The following is a 20,247-nucleotide window of genomic DNA, read 5'->3' on the forward strand; positions in this document are numbered from 1 at the left end:
CAGGATTGGCTACTCATGCCTAGTATCTGTGTTGGTGTTGTACAGAGTGTTTTAGTTCATACTGGTTTTACCCTGTCTCTTACCACCACTCCTCCCCACCACAGTGTATCAAGTTATTTTAAAACTTACAGTTCATAAGAAATGAAAAGCTTTAACAAGCAGGATCAGGAAAATCCCCTCTATACAGTAATAGATACAGAGAGGATCCTCTTGGCAAAAGCTGTACCTTCAAATGTCAGTTTGTTATTAATATGGCCATGATGGTGGACACTGAAGAGACGCAGCTCGTAAACAAGTGCAGTTTTCATTGATACCAATGGAAGCTGAGTTTGTACAACTGATGGCTAAGTTAGAGAAGTTTTGTACATTTTTCTGTTTACTGACGAAAAATTATCGCAGCATGTTGTATAGGTTTGTTTTAGTTTTGGCTACAACACAGGGGATCTAAAGTACTAAGCAAACATTATCTCAAACAGTTTTCACCAACATTTTCAAAGATTATTTTTCCATTTTCCTATTAGTCTTTAAGAGGAAAACCTGTAAAAGATGCAAGCATAGTAGGATTACATACTGTTAGCACAATAATGTCTGTCTTAACGTAGAAAGCTGATAGTTGATTTTTCATTCCTCTCTCTGCAGCAAAGTGCATACATGAACTCCAGCTTGTAAGAGGAGCCAGTCTGAGCAGTGCAGGTAGTAACTTACTCTTGCTTGTTTTATGAAAGGCTGCAAGCTAAATTTTTGAGTTACGATTTTGAGTCTCCCTGACAAAAGAATGCAGGGAAAAATCTGTTGGGAATACCAATTAAAAGTGCAGGAAAAAATAGTGGAGAAATATTCTTAATAAAACTTCTCTTTCAGTCCCTTGAACAGTTGTTTTCTTCTAGGGTGGAGGAAGAACCTACAGTAAATTAGCCGTTTTCTCATTTAATGTGCTCTAATATGAAAAAAATGTATTATTTAAAAGACTAATCTTACACAAAATCTTCCCCCTCCAAAGGGCTTGCTCCAATGCTTTCTCTTCATTAGCTACAGAGAGCAGTGGCATACTATTTTTGCATTCCTGTGGACGGCAGCAAATTGTCCCTTTTGGCTGTCATTGTTTCCTATAGAAAAAACAATGGGTTCCATTTATCACAAGCTGACACGACACGGCATGCGAAATGACATTCCATGCTGTAGCATCCAAAGAGGCAGAGTACTCCAAAATCATATATGTAAAACACCTAGGAACAAGCCAAAAAATAAAAGGAAAAGTATAACTGGTTTGAAAAATGAAGTATCATTTCAGGAATCACAGTGACTTCTACTTTTAACCAGCAGCTCTGAAAGCGTTAACTAACCTAAAATTAATCTTGTCAAATGTTTAGAAGGAATCAGGATGCTGATGCTCCAAAGAAGGAGCAAAATTCCACGACTCAAAAAGAAAGTTTTGATGAACATAAAGTTTTCTAGAAACATCAAAGCATGGTGCAGCTGTTACTATGTCAAAGAAGTATTGTGTTCCCTCCAGCAGTTCAGTGGTGTCAGCTTGTGTTTGGTGTTGTTGATATTAGAATAAGCAAATGCGCTGGCCTGCACAGTGACTCCAGGCTCTTCTTGTTTCAGTTGCTGATGGTGGTATCAGCATCTGCATGTTTTCATCTACAGGGGGTAACTCATCAATTGAAGGGCATTTCACTGTAGGATATAGAGGGCTCCTCCCCAACAGGATAGACATCCACTTCAGTTGTCTGAGAAATGCCTGAACTTTTGTGTCCTCTCACAGGAATTCTGGGGTATGCCTTGGCTATTTCTCTGACGTCTGGTTTTGATAAGTGATTTTCAGAGCCTAGTGTCTCCTAGGAATTCTGCAGGAAGAGACTGGGTGAGGTCACTCGGCTTTTCACTGAGTTTCCTTTCTCTGTTTTTGGCCGTTCTACTGAACATGACCCTCCAGCACTCAGGAATATTTCTGTTCCCTTAGGAACTATCGACCACTTGCTGGTTTTATCTCTGCACACACAAAAGCTCCATGTCGCTGGAAAGGGAAACAAGGTTGACATTAACCAGGGGAACATAAGCAGCTTGTAGATGCAGCTGTGAGCTGAGTTCATTTATTAGCTCAAGCGCTGGCAAAGCTTACGCTTGTTTCTCGGCATCTCTATTGGCCATTGGACTAGGTCCGAATAGCTGAAGGCAATGGAATAATAGATGGCTTGTCAGCCCATTTTATTCATGAAATGGGGCACGGCAGGAATACTTGGAAAGAAGCAACAAGTAAAAGAAAATGCATCTTATTTTCTCTGGTTCTACCACTCTGCCTCAGAGAGTGTGTGACTTGCATACGGCTCTTCTGTACGAGTCTATTCATATCAGATTTCACTTCTTGCTACATGGGTTGCTATGGATACAATTCTGAACTGCTGCTTTTGTAGGCCAGGAGATTTATGACTGCATCCCGAATGATTCTGCTCATCAGAGACACACGAGGTATTTTTTTTTCCAAATGAACAGAAGTGAAAACAAACAGAGCCTGCAATTCTCAAAATATTTTTGACAACTGAATTCTGTATTTTGTATCTTCCTGAAGACCACCCGACTCTATGGATTAGTCCCCTATTTATAGCAAGTTGTTGATCTGTAAGAAATGCATAACCATACATACATACATCCCAAGGCCTGGCAAAAGTTAAAGGTCTGTATCAGAACAGACCCTTGCACATTAGCCCTTGTTCTCATCTTACTCATTCCAGCTTTTCTGCATGCAAGGACAGTCAGGTTCAATGAAGTCAGAGCATAAACACAGTCTTTAGAAATCCAAATCATGTGATTTATCATTAGGTTATTGTTTATCAAAACTACAGGAAGCCTGGGTGCTACAATATACACGAGCACAAAATGGAGCACGTACAAGTACTACAAAAGAGCGTGCCATTAATATTAACTGCTAGCAAATGTAAAGCATCTGACAACAGATCTCAGTATTAAACTGACAGTCGGAAGTTCTGGGATAAATGCACTCCTCCGCCTTCCTGGATGCTATTAATCATACAGGATGCACATTGTCTTACCTTTCCTCAGATGGGTTCATTAGCAGATTCCCTGGCATCATACTGATGGCTAAAGGAGGTCTGTTGCTGTAAAATATCTGCAAGACTGTTGGGTGCTATAGGAGTTGCAAGTGGAACTGAAAATTTAATATTGTTAGGGAATGCCTGTACTACATGCTCCAATGTAGCCCACAAAACACACTATGTGCTGCGCCAAAGATAAGTGACAGCTGCTTTTCTTGAAGTGCTGAAGCACGTTAACAGACAAGTGAAACCCTAACAGTTACCAAAAGGGGAAGCAGCCACAGTGAGCTGGATTCTCAGCCAGGCTTGCACATGCCATGGCAACTCCAGGTTTTGCTGAGGGGCAGCACTGCTGCAGTGGCTCCAGAGCAGTGGTTTTGCTGGAGTGAGGATGAAGGCCAGATGTGAAGGTTTTGGAAATGCATGTCAGTGTGACCACTTCTGAAGTGTAGGGCAGAAAAGGACTGTCGGATCATTTGGCAGGTGCATGCATATCTCTAACGGTCGTACCCTTCTTCCCATGAACCTTTTACCTCTTCATGTTACCTGCCCCCTCTGCAGGACAGTTTAGAAACTGCACCATCAATGATTCAGTACCAGTTACCACTATACCTTTATGAGCAATTCAGGCAATTTCAGGCAATTCTTCATCCAGCAACAGAACAGTATCGCCTTCTAAATAAACATGAATAATTTTCGTTGTTAACATTCAATGGAACACAGACTGACCCATAACACTGACCCAGGACACATCCAGGTACGAGAGAATGAAGAAAACAAACGTCACACACAGTTTAAATAACTCTTACTAAATTGTCTAAAATGACCAGAAATTTTGAATTTTCAGCTTAGAACATGGCATAAGGCCAGATGCACTGGGAGACAAGTGCTCAAAGCTTTCTGAAAAGTAGGGCTGCTTAAAGTGTTTCAAGTGGGTCAGGCTGTCTTGATAGTCACTATTGAAATGTACGTCACTGCACTTCCATTTGCACAGCAGCAGCAGGTCTAAGTTGTCAGAATCACTGGTACACACAACTCTCAAATAAGCCCTGAATGCTGGAGCACCACTGAAATAGGGTAAGTTTACAGTTGACACCCCTATAATACAACAGGCAGCATATGAAGAGATGCTATTCTGCTGTTGGACCAGGATCTGTACCTGCCAAAAGGTCCCATTCTTGACAGGATATATGTATGACAATTCATGAGTACATTGAGGTATCTATTATTAACTATGAAAAAAAAAATCAAAAGACCACACATTTTCTCAGAAAACCATAAAATAAACTTAATTGGCCTACAGCAAACTCTCTGCTGCTACAGTTAGACTGCTTCTAGTAATCGAACCAGCTAATTTAAGGGCATTTATTTTGGTAACATGCACCATCATACAGAAATAGTGGTTGATGGGCCTCATATAGCAGCGTAGGCCAGATCAGGTACTTAAGTCTGATAACTTAAAATCCTTTGTTACAGTAATAGTAGAGGAAATAAGATATGCCACTGAGGAGACAAGGAAACAGAGGTCAACAGTGTGAGTTCTCAAGGTCAGCGTAACTGGCAGCCTGCGCTTAAGCATTGGATGCCAGGCATAGCAGGCTGCGAGGGGGCGAGCGCGCAGACCAGTGCGTGAAATCTGTCTCCCAGTCCTTTTGCAAACTGGCTGTCCCTGTGAGGCTGTAATCAACGTGGCGCAGCTTGCTATATCAGCATACAGCTAGTATCAAGAAATACACTGCTTTAAGATAGTTATGCTGAAGTGGAAAGTACCAGCAGTTTTGGGCCACCCATGCTCTGCTCTGCAAGTCTGGAGAAACCTTGGGCAATTACATATAAAAGCCTACATCTTGGTTTCACTAGCTACAGAGGAGGAATAGTAATACTTAGTTACAGTTTGGAAGTGGAAAACTAAGTTCTGAAGTTCCTACAGATTGTGCTGGTCATCAAGCACACCAATTGGTAGCTTTTTAAAGAATACCTGGGGGTAGCTCCACCTTCCTGTGCAGGAATGGTACACATTGAGAATGAACTCTCCTTTACATGCATCTAGAAGGAAGCATTTATTTTAAAAGAACTATAAAATGCCTATTAAATTCCTGATAGCAGTGTTTAATAACTGAATCTAAAAACACCACTGAGAAAGATTTTATAAGTCTGAAAAATCAAATCAGATGGAAATTCTAGTTGCCAGGTTTCATATTAGAAAACAGAGGTAAGCAGATTCATATCAATCATGCTAGTCACTGTGAGTACAATACTGCTATCAATTCCACAAACTGTGCATTTGCTGCATGGAGATATCATTCTTTAGAGACAAGGTAGAATCTGAATTGCTCAAAAAAGCATGTGAATAATGCAATTGTTGAAATTTTAAGTGTGCATATGGTTCACAGAAAAGGAGTGAGGACTTTTTCCTCAGTATTGAACACCTGCATGGAAGATCAAAACTATTTGCTAAATAAATTAGTCAAAACAATAAGTTTTGTAAGCTACTGAATACATTATCTATCCTAATACATTTCATTACGTTAGTTTTGCAAATTAATCTTCTATAAAAAGATAATAGTTCCTATTTCTCAGTAGAATTTTAGGCATCAGAAGTCTACTCATAATATATAAGTATTCTAGTAGAAAGCCTTACTATAAGGCTTTCAAATAAAAATAAATATGATAATAATATGAGTAAGAATAATAATCCAATAAATAACTAAAAAAAGTGTGCACTTGACTGAAAAGAGGAAAAACAAATTGGTCTTTCTGCTTTCTTTTCACAACAGTGCAAGTCACCTGAGGAAGAAACACACATCCTTGTCTTTCTGCATCCTGTCATTTCATTCCATATGTACACGAGCCTTGAATGAGGAGGAAAGCACTGATTTGAATGATTCTGTCTGCTATCTATTACAGTTCAAAAGGTTTTTGTTGGTGGTGGTTTTTTGTTTTTTGGTTTTTTTTTCAGAATTAAAAACTTGACAGTTGTTCATAATTTACAGTGAAAGATTGGTTGGTTGGTTGTTTTTTAAGAACTTCATACTGAGACCATTCAAAAGGCTTGACCTGGCTATGACACAAAAATCTGTGCCTCTCTCAAAACCTGCCTGTGCTTTTTTCAAACGGGGTCACACACTACCTATGCAGCATTCCCTGCACATTTTGTACTGCTGGTGTGGACGCTTCAGGAAGGGAGCACTGATCTTTGCTTCACTGGCTGGATCATAATCAGGCAGCTTTGCTCCAGTGAAGATGGTTAAGAAAGCTGTAGGCTGCTGGGGTGCTTGCAGAATGCTTTAAACTGGTGGCTTCTTTGTATGTTAAAAACACCCTCTCCAGGAGTTTTTAGCTTACCATCTCCCCAGGGTACACACCTGTGCTTGCTGCAGCAGGAGTCAGCATGGCCTTAGCATGGGGGAATCTCATCTCTACAGTTTGAAATTAGTATTCATCCATTTGCGGAGCGATATGCAACTAGTTTGACACTTCACACACACAAAAAGATGGATTTGGTAGGTGTAGGGCATCTCTAAAAACCTGTTCAAAGAAACTGCATTCCAGCTGAGCAACTTAACAAAACAAGATGTCAGAGAAAGAACCAAATTATTTCTAGAATATAAATTACTGCCAGAGAGTCTGCTGTCAACTAGCTGTTAAAATACCTATTATGAATTGGGTTAAAAAGAAAAAAGAGTGAATTCTTTTAAGTGTCAGCAGGCAATAGCCCACAGTTAGCACACAAAACAGCATCAGCTATTTTTTTATTGGATTCCTTTTTGGGGAGGGGGGGTGAGGAGAAAGGAATTTTTATGCATATACACACACACAAAAGGACTATTTTTTCATCTATGTAAAGTCAAAACATACTGGAACCATAAATTACATCCTGGGTAAGTGTGCAGTGTTTATATCCTTTTAAGGAATACAGCCAGTTAGCACCCTACTTCCAAGGTATAATCTTCCATCACTGTTAGATGCTGCTGCCTGATCGCAGCCAGACAACTGGCTCAACACCAAGATCACAAACGTGCCAACATATGGAAACAATCGTTTTCCTTTTGATTGGAAATGACATAGTCTGGGTGTGTGCACAACAACCCCATCAATCAGCCAAAGTGCTTCATTATTTGGATTTAAATTTATTAATGAAGAGAAGATCTCTAGAGCCCTGTGTAAAGGGTAGGAAAGATATTTACACACCCCACCAAGCAAAAGAAACTCTGCATGGTGACAGCTTGTTTTAGCCACACTGCACCCTGACCAAGCTTGGTTCCTTCTCTGTACAAAGCTGTTTCATGCATCATTGATGTTGCTCAGCTTAATGCAAGAGCAGCTGAATCTCAAAACTACTTGCACAGTAAGGCTGTGCCAGCTGCTAATCACCCCTGGGACTCCAGAAAATCTCCACACATTGGCAGTCTCAGCAAGAAAAGTGAGGGGAAAGGTTTAATTGTGCATATTTGACCACAGACCTAAGGCCTGTCTATCTCAATGAAGTTGCAATGGCTGAAGGCCTGCATCACGAGTTAAAATCAAGAGGATTTTTGTTGATCCTATGTGGCTGATATGGAGCTTGACAGATCAGGAGAGATTCCTGTGGGGAATGCAAGACAAGTCTGGATCAAACTGTTTGCTGGGCTCATACAGCAAAGAACAGTGAAGGGGAACAAAGGCCATTAACTTCCTAAAGAACTGCAAGTCCAAGTAAAAAGACAGGAGAGGCCTGCTTTGAAGACAGTAAATACACTCATATTTGTGATATACTAATGTGTTTTGGAGTTACTTTGCACAGAGGCCTTTTGCATCCCAGGATCAGACCCACAAAGTGAAAATGAACATGTAGCTGTGTGGAGGTAAATGGGCATTTTTCTGTCACTTTCAATAAAGACAGGTTCATGTGCATGGTGGAAGCCTGCTAGTGATAGGACTACTGTTAGCATTGATAACTTAAATTATACCCTGGGTTCTGCTATGGATGATAGCAAGAGACAGGCTTTCACATGGAGGACAAGTAAGCAGAAGCACATTCCAGCTGTAATGGATAGCAGACAGAACTCATCAAGGGAACTCTGGGGTGAGAGGAAGACTATTACTATGATTAAAGTTTTATATGGGAGAAATAGATTCAATTCCCACCTCTGTATGGACTTACTGCATGACTAACCAAGTCTCTCACAGACAAATTTTCAAACATATCTAGGCGCTTTAAGATGCAGACAAGCACCATGTCTGATTTACAAATGCATCTATGCAGGCTAGATGTTTATCAGCACCTGTTTGTGTCCTTTGAGTCCCTGATCTCCAAGATTACAGATGTCATCTATTCAGATCACAGCCAAATTCTACCTTTTAGCACTCACCCAACATTTCCATGTAAGTGAAAGAGGAGTGAGCTCATATCTAAGGATGGGACTTAGCCCCAAGTAAAATAGGAAAAAGGATATGCTGCGTGACAAAAATAGGCTGAGTGCCTTGTCACATCTGACAAACGCCTCAGATGGCATAGCACAGATCTGTGGTGGTGCTATTAAAATAGGTTATATTTCCACTGATTTAACTGATTTCTTGTCAAATGGTGGGTTGGTAGCCCCTTTCCCACTGGCAGTGAAAATTCATCTCAACATCAGTGGCTATAAGGGAACTAACCCTTACACTGCTTTGAGAACTCATTCCTAATGCATCCCCTCACTGCCAGAGCTCTTCCAGGCTGGGCCCTGCAGGCCGTAGTCCTCTTCAGCCACACTGACAAGAGCTCCTCAACTGAAAGGAAAAATAAAATTCTACTCATTTAGAGCACAGGTAGCCAAATCAGGCTTTTTTTTTTCCCCCTTAAAGCAGGGTATGACGATCAGCCTGGTTTTCAAAGTTTTCAATCACAGAAAATTAAATGAAGTCAGACCTTCATCTAATATACATTTACAATGTCAGTGACACCTGCTGCAGACAAGATCTAGGTAGTAGCTCTGATTCACTGCTGCTGCCTGCTAACTAGTAGTTAATTTGAGGTTGTTTTTTTAGTCTTCCTGCATTTATCTTTCATAAACAGAAAGGCTGTATTACCAAATAACACTTGAGGAACTGTTTTATTTGTGAATACAAACTGTTGTGAGTCACACAAAATCCACCAGAGAGCTGATGAGAAACCAGGCTGCTTTTCAAATAACAAAAGCTGACTGCCAGATGAAAAGAGAATGACCTTTAACTCACTTTGGTTTGAAAAACCAGAAGTGGGTGATTATGATTTCCAGCAGATACTACTCCAGTGCAGGAGAAATATTTGTTGATCTGACTCTAGCTGACCGACAGGCAGTTGTTGGGTGTGTACCACACAAAGAATACTTTCATTTTTTGGCATGGCATAACATTGCTGAAATGCCAAAGACCATGGCTAATTAAGTAGAATGATGGAACAGAATGACTTGATGGTAAGATTTAATTGGTATGAATATTCTCACAGACTGGTTATTGTATCTGTCTGGGAGGACCAGACATTCAGCTGCATTAAGCATTGCTCAACTGCAGCTGAGGGGGCAAAGGGCACAAGGGTGCCCTTTACTTGTCCTCAGTCCCGGGTCTCCTCCACAGTCATGTCTCAGGGTACAACTTAGAGAAGATTGTACCACTTCTCTGCAGCCCCCGTCTGCTGTCAGAGTAGCTGAAAATCATCAGGATCTGCCAGAAACCTTTGCCCCTGCCATGCCGACGGCGGGGCGGGTTGGAAATGAAGTTACATAGGAGCCACTACAGTAAGTCTGCACTGCCCAGAGCCCATGCCATGAAGAGCATGGCTGCTCAAGCTGCTTCACACCAATAGATGGAGCATGGACCAGGATCCAGCCATGAAACGTGTAGTTGCTTTTTTTCAGTTGAATTTTTTTTTTCATAATAAAACTGAGTATCTTCATTTTCCTAATGGAAATCTGTCCTTCTATGGAACCTTTCCACAAGACTCCCAGTTGGGGCTCCAGCACTACCACTTTAGTACAGTCTGCAGTCTCCAGTGATAAAAGCAAAGTCTATTTAAGGGCTCCCATAAAGCTAAAATCACCTATCAAAGCCACGGAAAAAAGCAGGGTCATATTAGGACCAATGACCTGGTGTTGCCAAGGGGAAGGGCTTGCAATTCAGAGCATTCTTCTTCCTTGGACATGGGTGGTGATCACAGCGTTCTGTGACAGGCTGTTTCCATCTGCCTTGACACATGGCCAACATCGGACAGACAAGAGTGCCAAGATCCCTCCTAGAAGAGCCTGAAAGACTTCTACCACAAGGGCACACGTTACTTGTGATCAGCACACATTTAGGTCACCAAGTAGCACAACATGATGCTTGGCAAAGTGTCACAGGCTTCAGGATGCTTCAGGTAAAGGTACACATAACCATGGCACTTAAGTCATTCTAATTTCACCTCTCACCTCCAGAATACCTCTATCTTACGCTACAGAAAGAATAAGTCTGAAAGTAGCTCTTTCGTTTTTCTCACTGTCATGGTGGCTTTTTCATCTTCCACCACACAAACTTAGCAACACACAGGACATCTTAAAACATTATTTCTTATATAACATTTGACTATGGATTTGATGTGAAGTGGCCTACACAAAAAACTTGCAGCAGTTAGGTTATAACAACAGCCACTTGATCTCTTAATGCCACATGATACTGTGCTGTATTAAAAGACATCTTCATATGATTTAAGTATTGTTTCTAGCTTTTTTCTTCACTCCTATACACTAACACTTGGACAGAACTCCCATGAAGAATCAAGAGTACTGATTTGCTGAAAGATTACTGCCTGTGATATGACATCGTATGTTCTCCCCAGCTAGCACAGAAGCCAGCAACTGCCATTCTCATTTCATGCACACCTTGGAAGAAAGAAAGCCTGCAGTTGGCTAGTTCTTGCTGTAATGGAAAAAAAATAATCTTCAAGTGCCGTTGTCTTTTCTTTGCTGCCAGAGACGTTGGAGCCCCAAAATCTGCTTAGCCAGTCAGCACTGCCTTTACTTCTGGCTTTGTTGTCTCTTGCAGAATGAATCTACTTCACCAATTACTGAGGAGAAAGAGCCCTGAGCAAGCAGCACATCCTCCATAATGCAGACAGAGTAGACAAGAAATTATCCCTCTGCTAAGGGGGATATCCCCTTCTATCTTATTTTCCTAATTATTATAATTGTCAAGTTTGTGTGCGCTTTTTTTTCTTAAGATTTTTAGCACTGTATAATCACTGCCCTACTCCCTTAATTTCTCAGATTACTCTGCCAACTCAGGAGCCCCTCTCTCTGGGCTCGAAATATCTAAGCTTCCTGTTAGCCCACAGAAGCTGAACATCTCAGAGCATCACAGTTGTATTGTTCTCATTTCAAGTGTATCAGGCTCTGCTACTTGAGAAAATACACTGGGTTATTAAACAACATAACCTGTTGCATTTCAAAGTGTTTTCTGGTATTAAAATAGAAATTCATGTGACAGGTTTTTTTAGTTCAAGACAATGCAGTTCAGCCATAAGACATTGGTCTTCAAGTGCTTGCCACAGCACTCTTGTGGAATACCATTTAGTGACAGCAGTAGTCTCATTTGATCCTAGCATGTTCAGTGAGGGTGTTGGCTCATCAGCCACTTGCCCCCTCAGAATAAATAGGCATGGAGTCAAGAAACGCAGAATTGCAGCTGCTCTCCAGCAAATTCTTCTTACAAACGTAAGTGATGGAAATCGCAGTAGCGGCAGTTTGAGTTGACGTCCTGCTAACAGTGTGCTATCACATAGGTAAAGGGAAATGTTTACCATTTCAGCTCTCCTGGCCAGATGTGCTTTTGGATGCTTCTTTCCTCCTCATGTAAGACTGATTCTAGGGAAGACAGATTCACAAATGCCCTCCTTGCAGAGAATAAAATCCCTATCATTATGCTGACAAAACACCAGCAAGAGAGCGAGCCTGTCTGAGCAGTTCTTAAAAAATTGGTCTAGACCTGCTTTCATTAATTTGCTTCAGGGATGGCTGGGAAAAAGGACAAGAGAATTTATTCTGCTTGCCTTGAGCCCTAGTCAGACAGCCCTGCACTAACACTGCATTTGTCTTGGGCTGCAAAAAATGCAGTGCAGCACCTACAAGCAAACACCTGGGTAGCAGGACATTCAGTCAGCTAAAAGGGGATGCTGCCAGCAGCTGTCCTCTGACACCAAAACTCAGCAGAATTCAGTAAAGCTCTCTCAAAAACATGGTGGTTTTTAGAATCTTACAGCTACCAGATGCGTGTTTTTAAAAATAGAAGTATTTCCTCATGTAATAACTAAAAGATTTGTGTTTTATATACCAGAGGAAGCATTGTTTATATCAGAATTATTTAACAGCTGAACTCTGCTAGCAGAGGCATTCAGTTTTTATAGCTATTTTCTCAGGATGGCAGATAGTCAGAAGGAAACACCTCTGGTGATATCAGGGGATAATTCTTAACACACTGTTAAAAGGAGACAAAAATCCTATCTCCAGTCAGGTGCTCCCCATAAATAGTATTTTGAAAAAAAATACCACTTATAAATCTGTTAATCAGATAGCAACGATTGGATGGTGTACAAAGTGCAATCCAGTCAGATAACGTTATCTAATACTGTTTAAAACTTTGTGAGGATTCTCACCTCTTCCATGTGAAGACCGTTGCTGACTTCTGAACTTAGCTGAAAGGACTAACTCACAGACCGGTTTCTGAAGATCAGCTTTTTGGGTGCTCTGTCCTTTGGCGGAGTATAATAATACACATGGAACTCCTCAGCTGGCTACCAATAATGCTTTAAAATCAGAAGAAAGACAAAATTCCACATACACAGCTAAACACCAAGCTGTTACTATTACAGCATTTCTACAGAGTCTCCTCAGAACATCAGTTCTCCTGCCACTACTGCTAAGCCCATTCCAATACCTAATACTAGCTTTCTAAGCAAATAAATTCTGTGGCTACACGAGGTCCCAAACTCATTTCCTCTTCTTCCCTCCTGCATTGCATGGTTATCTCTTCAGGTATTCCACATGAGTGAGGCACAGATCTTCCTGGGGCTTCTACATATATGCAAATAACAATTGTGTGATCTGTTTTAAACTGCTTTTCTATATCCTTTTTGCAGCCATGACACTGAAGAACTATACAGTTACCTAGATTAATTTTTATAGAGTAGCAAAAATCGTAGTCATTTCTTTTGGGGCAGAGAGGAAAAGAATGCAACATGCCACAGCAAAAGCTCATACTCAGACCTACAAGTGATGTCCTTTTTTCAGAGAAGCTAGGCACACCAAAATTAACTCAAAGTGACAATCCTTCAGCTAAACCAATCCAGAAATATGACTAATAGAGAGACTGGTATTATTTTTATATTTTGCAAAGTTCCAAAATATTTTTTCAAAATGTGAATCCAGAAAAGAGAACCTGAAAAGAATGTTCATTATAAAGTGGTGGTTTTCACTCAGACATTCCTATTGCATTTAATCAAAACCCTTTATAGTTAAGTTCCAAGGAAGAAAGGTAATAGTTGAGCTATATCAAGATCTGTAAATACAAAGCAGAGAGGTTTCAAATAGGAGTGACATACTGAAACTAGCTAGCTAGAAAGCAATAACTGACTCTCTTGCTCTGTCTGCTAACATTCGCTCATTGTAGTCTCACACACTGAGGATCAGAGCTTAGCTGTCCACCTGTTCATCTTAAGCATCTGAATTACTTACCCTTTCCTCAGAACCTGGTTGATCTAAATGCTGTATTCTTACATAGTTAATGATGCTGTGAGCATCATCTTCCACTGTTAAGTTTCTGACAGGAGTACAGTATTGGTGGCTTCAGTTGGGGAAAAAGAATTTGCCTTGTAAAATTTATTTTTTATTTATTAGATAGGTGGAAAAATGATTTCTGAACAGAAAGCCAGAACTCAGTACTACTGAAACCACATTTTAAAGACATAAGGGTATTTTTCTTGTAAATAAATTCTACCCAGACACCCATTTAAGAACTAGTTTTCTTCTTATGTTTTATAACTAAAACATAGAACAAAATAAAGTTCAAGCAACTTTGATCTAAAATAAGTCAAGAGTCATTGAACCCGCCCTGGCTGGCTTTACTAATACTTTGTCTAACATACCTCTTCATGACTGGCCACTAACTGTAGGACAACAAGTAAATCAAAGAGCACAGATATTGTGGTATCTAGAGTCAGCAGATTGACTTGTGCAGATCACTAAAACTTAATTCTCAGTTGCTCTACAGTTGGTCTCATTCAGATGTTTACCTTTTTTTTTTTTTTTAATATGGTTATCTCATGTCATATACATATCTATGGAAACAGGAAACACAAATTGTCCATATGTGTTTTGTCTCAGTGTCTTTTGTTTCTCTATAGTGTATTTGCTCATTCAGCAACCTTACGCTGAAACTAACAAACGCTGCATACTGTGGTTTGAGATTACTGCAGCACATATGAACACAAGCAATGTTTATCTGGGAGAGATACAAAGCCCCTGTTGACAATTCTTGTGCATAGCTCTGGCATGTCAATATCAAACATTCTGCAAGTATTTGAGCTGAAAGACAAAAGCAGACAAGGCAGAAATTTTTATACCAGTACATGTACTCTACTCATTGATAATAGTTTAATGCATTTACACCAAGCAAAAGAAAAAATACATTGGTTAACAAGTCAGTAGGCTATATACAGTATTATCCACTTCTCTGAATCCAGAGTAAGGTTTTGGTGCAGTTATTCTGGTACAATCCGGGTTTAAGTCTGAGTAAATGCCAAAGAGTAGATCCTGTTCTCAGCCATACTACTTTTGGTCCACTTGTCCTGAGTCATCAAGGTCAGTTGAAAGTTGCAGTGAAAGGGATAATATCTTGGTTCTTTTAAATTAAGAATATGACTCATTCACTCTACTATTTGATCCTGAAGGTACAAAAGTTATCCAAATTCCTGGGCCAGACTGCCTATTTTAAATATTTTAAAAACAGTGTTTAGTGCTTTATTCCTGATTTAGTTCTTTTTTTTTTTTGTGGTGTTGTTGTTGTTTTGTTATTTGGCCATTTTGTTGCCATCTCTCTCTCAAGTAGCAATGACTTGTTAACAGCTATTTTCAAAGGTTTCAAAGATTCTTATCAGCTACTTTGGACACTGATTAGTAGAGGTCTCCAGTGGCTCATCAAATACTAGTTTTCTGGTCGTGCCTGCCAGAGGTTTCTTTCAACTTATCTTATTAATCTTTCCCAGCATCCCTCCATAGCCTCTCTGTAACTCATCCCAAACTTTCTCTTCTTAGTTTCCTATTCCTTTTCCTTTATACTATCCCTTTAATGGCATGTCTAATCATATTATTTACACACCAATAATATGCAATTACCATCATCTTTTCCATACTTTTTTTTCTGTAATCTATCATTTTGATCCTATCCTCATCTCCTTTTCAATAGAAACCAATTAGCAGCAATTAAATACTTAAGTTACAAAAGAAAATAGTTCCCCATTATGAAATACTCACCCAGCCAGTTCAATCATTTCAAGGAAATAGTGAATTGTACTTTTATGACAGTAATAAACAATAAACAGAACTGATACTGGAATATACAGCTCATATTATTAAAACAATGTTCTCATAAAGACCAAAGGCTTTTTTTTTTCTGGTAAGTTTTACTTATCAGAAACAAGTTTTTTATTTTTATTTATATATTGGTATGGTACCTAGGAATACTCAATCGGTTGCTTTTAAATCAATGTTGATTTGTGCTACCATGTTTTTCTTGTATAGAAAACCAGACATACTAACAAAATTGTAAATTAGTCTATTTTTAGGAAGTCCAGGTCAACTGTTATTCTGCTTTCCATTTGTTTAGTCCTAAATGAAGTAATAATGAAGTCTTGTCACTGGGTGAAACTACCTCATTAAATGAGAAACTTCTGAGAGCATCAAACAGTGACTGGCATTTTTTCCAGGCACAGACTACAAGAAAGTCTTTTTTACTGGAATTCAGATATTTTCATGAGGAATTCTATGTTTCCATTTGCAGCATAAACACTCATTTTCCTTGTGCATGTTTTGTAACTGCTGAGTGTACGTGCTCAGCATTCATCAATGATTTCTACATAATCCATATTTCCCAGGCTGCTAAACCTTGCATACTCCTGCTTCTATACATTTGACAGGTATCTAACTTGATAAACACAAGTGTTCACATTATTCTTGGACTTACTCTTCTCTTTGCTTTTTTCTTTCATTTACCGCTTAATTGTAGATTGGAAGAGGCAAAGCAGGAAGTTTAGAATAGTATTACATTAATTATTATTACATAACAACCTGCATGCAATAAAGGCATTACCTGTACTACCTTTACAGAGAAGGAAAAGGAGCTAGAAGAGACTGACATTTCCTTGAATTTACAGCCCTTCACTCATTGTTCTGCCTTTCCTCCCCATCTCAATGTGCACAGAAGTCCCTACAGAAGACTGTGGCAAGAGAAAACACTAGCATAACTGTGGCCACACATGTTCAGAGATTACTGAATAGAAGTTTTTCCCTGCTTGCAGTTACTAGATGTGTGATTGAGACCTGAGGTCCAGCTCTCAGGCTAGATAATTTGGTCCTACTTTCTAGACTCCTTTCTGCTCCAGCGTACATCACTGGGATTGCAGTGATGTCTTCCATGAAGGCAGAGATAATGAAGTGGAAAAAGCTTGGCCAATAATCTTCTCCTTAACCTTCCAGCAGATGTTTTTGCTTTATGACACGATACTCATCTCACTGCCTGTCTGCTAAAAGAGGAGCTTACTATGAAACAACCATGTTCTACAGTTGTATACAAACAGAGCAGAATGCAAAAGGGATGTCTGCCTTTATGCCAACTTTGAGCCCTCAGACTCAGTGAAAATAAATCACATTCTCCCTCCTCATGTTCCTCCCATGGCCCTGTATCAGAAAGACCTGTTATAGCAAGAACAGCTCCAGAAGATATGCTGCTCATCTGGGGCCACTACTTGCCAGAACTGGGGATTTAACATGCCCAACTTCCCATTACAAGCTAAATCCTCTCTCAGAATACCAGTATTAGAGGTGGCAGGCAAGACCTCAGGGAGACAAAGGAAGGTGATTCTGCAAATCCATACTGACCTGAAGTTGATGAAATTCCTCAACATAAGACCCTGAATATTTTCAACTACGCTTAGTATAGCACAGTAATAAAACATGGAAAAGGAGAAATTCCTATACTTTCCCAGCAAAGATTTTCCTAGCCAAATGTAGTTCATCAGTTTGAAATAACTAGTGTTGCTAACATTTCAATTTCTGCCAGAAGAGCTGAGACCTGTGACACTTGGAAAAATACATAAAAGGTCTTATGAAAGCCTAATTTGGGGAAGCAATGAAGGAGCAAGGAGCTTAGCTTTTAATCCTGTAAGAAGGGACTTGATAATGAAAAAGAAATTCCTTTAGAAGGCTTTCCCAGGAAGTACCTCACTTTATAAGATTCATTTATATAATGTCCTCATCTTTCAGATTTTTGAAAGCTCTTTGAGAGCATTTATTCAGTATGTGAGCAGCTAAACAAACAAAAAGAAAAAAGGTACAAAAAGGTACAAAAGAGCTGGTTTGATGGAGAAAGTCCCTTTGAGAAAGATATCCATAGGAAAAAAAAAAACATCCCAGTTACAGGCCCCAAAATGATGCTTTTGAGTTTGGACCTCAGAACCTAGCTGAATGATAAGGTTTCTGGCAAAAAATAGACACAGACACAGACACAGATTTCTAGGTTGGAAGAGACCTCAAGATCATCGAGTCCAACCTCCGACCTAACACTAAGCACTCCACTAAACCATATCGCTAAGCTCTACATCTAAACGTCTTTTAAAGACCTCCAGGGATGGTGACTCCACCACCTCCCTGGGCAGCCCGTTCCAATGCTTAATAACCCTTTCGGTAAAGAAGTACTTCCTAACATCCAACCTAAAACTCCCCTGTCGCAACTTTCGCCCATTCCCCCTCGTCCTGTCACCAGGCATGTGGGAGAACAGACCAATCCCCACCTCACTACAGCCTCCTTTAAGGTAACTGTAGAGAGCGATAAGGTCGCCCCTGAGCCTCCTCTTCAGAAGAGAAATATTTCTCTTCTTTTCAGAAGAGAAATATTTTCTCTTCTGCTTCTATTTCTCTTTCTACTCATTTTTTTTGTTTGTTTACAAACTGCCTAATATAATAGATCCCAGACCTATGCCTACAACCTAAAAATTCTTCCGAAGTTCACCCAAGAAAAGTTATTGTAAGTGACAGATACTTTCCCACATCCTGCCACTTGTCCAAGATAGTTACAACTTCTCAGAGACCTTTCATAACACTCACAGCTCAAGCCAAGCAAGCAGGTGAAGTCAGGATATAACACTGGCCCAGCATGCGGTACCACACTGCCAGCCCACCTCAACTTCCAGAAGCATTACAGTCTCAATAGCCTGGATAATTTTCCCTGTTCCTCAAGAAGACTAAATAATCTGTCAGGTGAAACATCGCCTTCCAGAACTGCTTTGTGCATGCACACAGGCACCATGAACCCTGAAGACTCAAGCCTAATCCCATACATCCTTACATATCTTTTGTCCCAAACTCCTGACTCTGCCAGCCCTCAGCTACGACCTGAATCGCTCCCTGCATTGCCAGTCACCCCCGCTGAAAAAAGGGATCTCTCAGGTAACAATGAGGAACCCTGAACCGGGAAATGTTCAGACTACAGCAGACCTCCACCCCATACTGGCATCACACTGCTTCAGTGTGGACATGAAGCTAGTGGGTGGGGAGTCCCACCAGACCACTTTGTTCCTGGGGGCTTAAAGCTAGGCGCTTGCAGAGGAGCAGCGCTTACAGCGGGTGGGGAGGTCCCTTGCCGAGCACACAGATCTCCAGGGTCTGGCACATGGTGCCTGGAGAGATCCAGAGAGGGCTTTTGAGTGGAAGGAGATGGGGATGAACACTCTGAAGACAGCGAGTGCTGAGTCTGTGCCTCCCCAGCCTGGCTGTCAGCACAGTTGCTAGGAGACCCCGGCCGGGAAGCAGCAAGACAAAAGGGGCCGAGCCACAGGGACCAGCCGAGCGTGGCGGCACCTGCACTTGTGCTGCCGACAGGCTCCAGTCCAGCCCGCTCCCCGGGGGGGCTGCTCCTCTCCTCTCCTCTCCTCTCCCTCGTATATGCATGCAGCTGCTTCACATCCCCATTTCTTACCCCAGTCTGAAACACACAAGCAATTAGTTCAGAAATGAAGATCAGCTCGATACTGAGCATTAAGCAAAGGCTTCCCATTTGGCTGTGAGGAAATGTTTGCTGAATGGGGACTGTGGGGAGTGAAGGAACATATATTGATTGAGATAAATGGCCCTGATAGATTAGGTTTCTCCCCCTTCAGCAATTAGGGATGGACTCTAGGATAATACTGATTTCTTGATCTTGCACATGCTGTGGTGCTTGACCTGACCATTTTCAGCTCCTCATGCTGGTCACCTACACCACTACTTCGTAAGGGAATCAGTGAGGTTACCTTCCTGCACTCTGGTCACAGTATCTCCACCATCTAGTTGCTTCAACATTCCTCAAGTGTTATATGGGTCTTCAGAGCCTGGCAAAGACATCCTCTACAGACCATTTCTAATTCCAGTTTATCTCAAGATCAGAGTACAAAAAAACATGTTCGAACTATTTCAGCTCCAAGCAGAAATTAATTAAAAAGAAATAATGTCCGATTGCATCCAGTGCAATGTTTCTATAGCTGGTCCCAACTTCCAGTTCCTTACTGGACACTTCACTGTGGCACGAAACATGATCTTGGTTTTACACTGCCTCCCCTAGAATCCACTCCTCTTGTGACTGGACAAGTGTATCAGTACTTCCTTCTCAACCCTCCCTTAATCCTGAGAAATAAGGGGAGGTGTGAAATGGGAGGGTCTGGGTTTATTTTTAATTGTCAACTGAAGAAAACCACCTTAACTTGTCACTGGAGTCACTTACCTGATCATTGGCAAATTTCAGTTCTCCTGATGATAGAGTTGTTCCCCCCCTGCAGAATCAGGTGTATTATTTATGTAAATTTAAGCGCAAGCACTACAGAAATCAGCACTGTGTAGGAACGCATGGAGAAAACTGTGTACTCTCTCTATGCCAGGAGTTAAAAATAAAATAATTTTTCAAGCTTAGTGTCTCA

General features: G+C 40.7%; 1 protein-coding gene and 1 long non-coding RNA gene across 2 annotated transcripts; both read right to left on the reverse strand.

Moving 5' to 3' along the window:
- Window positions 1-232: 232 nt before the first annotated feature.
- On the reverse strand, window positions 233-8,274 carry C3H2orf73 (chromosome 3 C2orf73 homolog). The gene is given in 4 exon segments (XM_040552601.1): window positions 233-1,978; window positions 1,981-2,020; window positions 3,054-3,209; window positions 8,200-8,274. Coding segments are annotated over 4 exon segments (408 nt in total). The 3' UTR covers window positions 233-1,841.
- A 6,229-nt stretch (window positions 8,275-14,503) lies between these two features.
- On the reverse strand, window positions 14,504-20,247 carry LOC121068697. The gene is made up of 2 exons (XR_005819039.1): window positions 18,918-20,247; window positions 14,504-14,608 (listed from the first exon to the last, which is right to left on the reverse strand). It is a non-coding gene; the product is annotated as an uncharacterized LOC121068697 (long non-coding RNA).

Source organism: Cygnus olor, chromosome 3, assembly GCF_009769625.2.
Source record: "Cygnus olor isolate bCygOlo1 chromosome 3, bCygOlo1.pri.v2, whole genome shotgun sequence".
NCBI lineage: Eukaryota > Metazoa > Chordata > Aves > Anseriformes > Anatidae > Cygnus > Cygnus olor.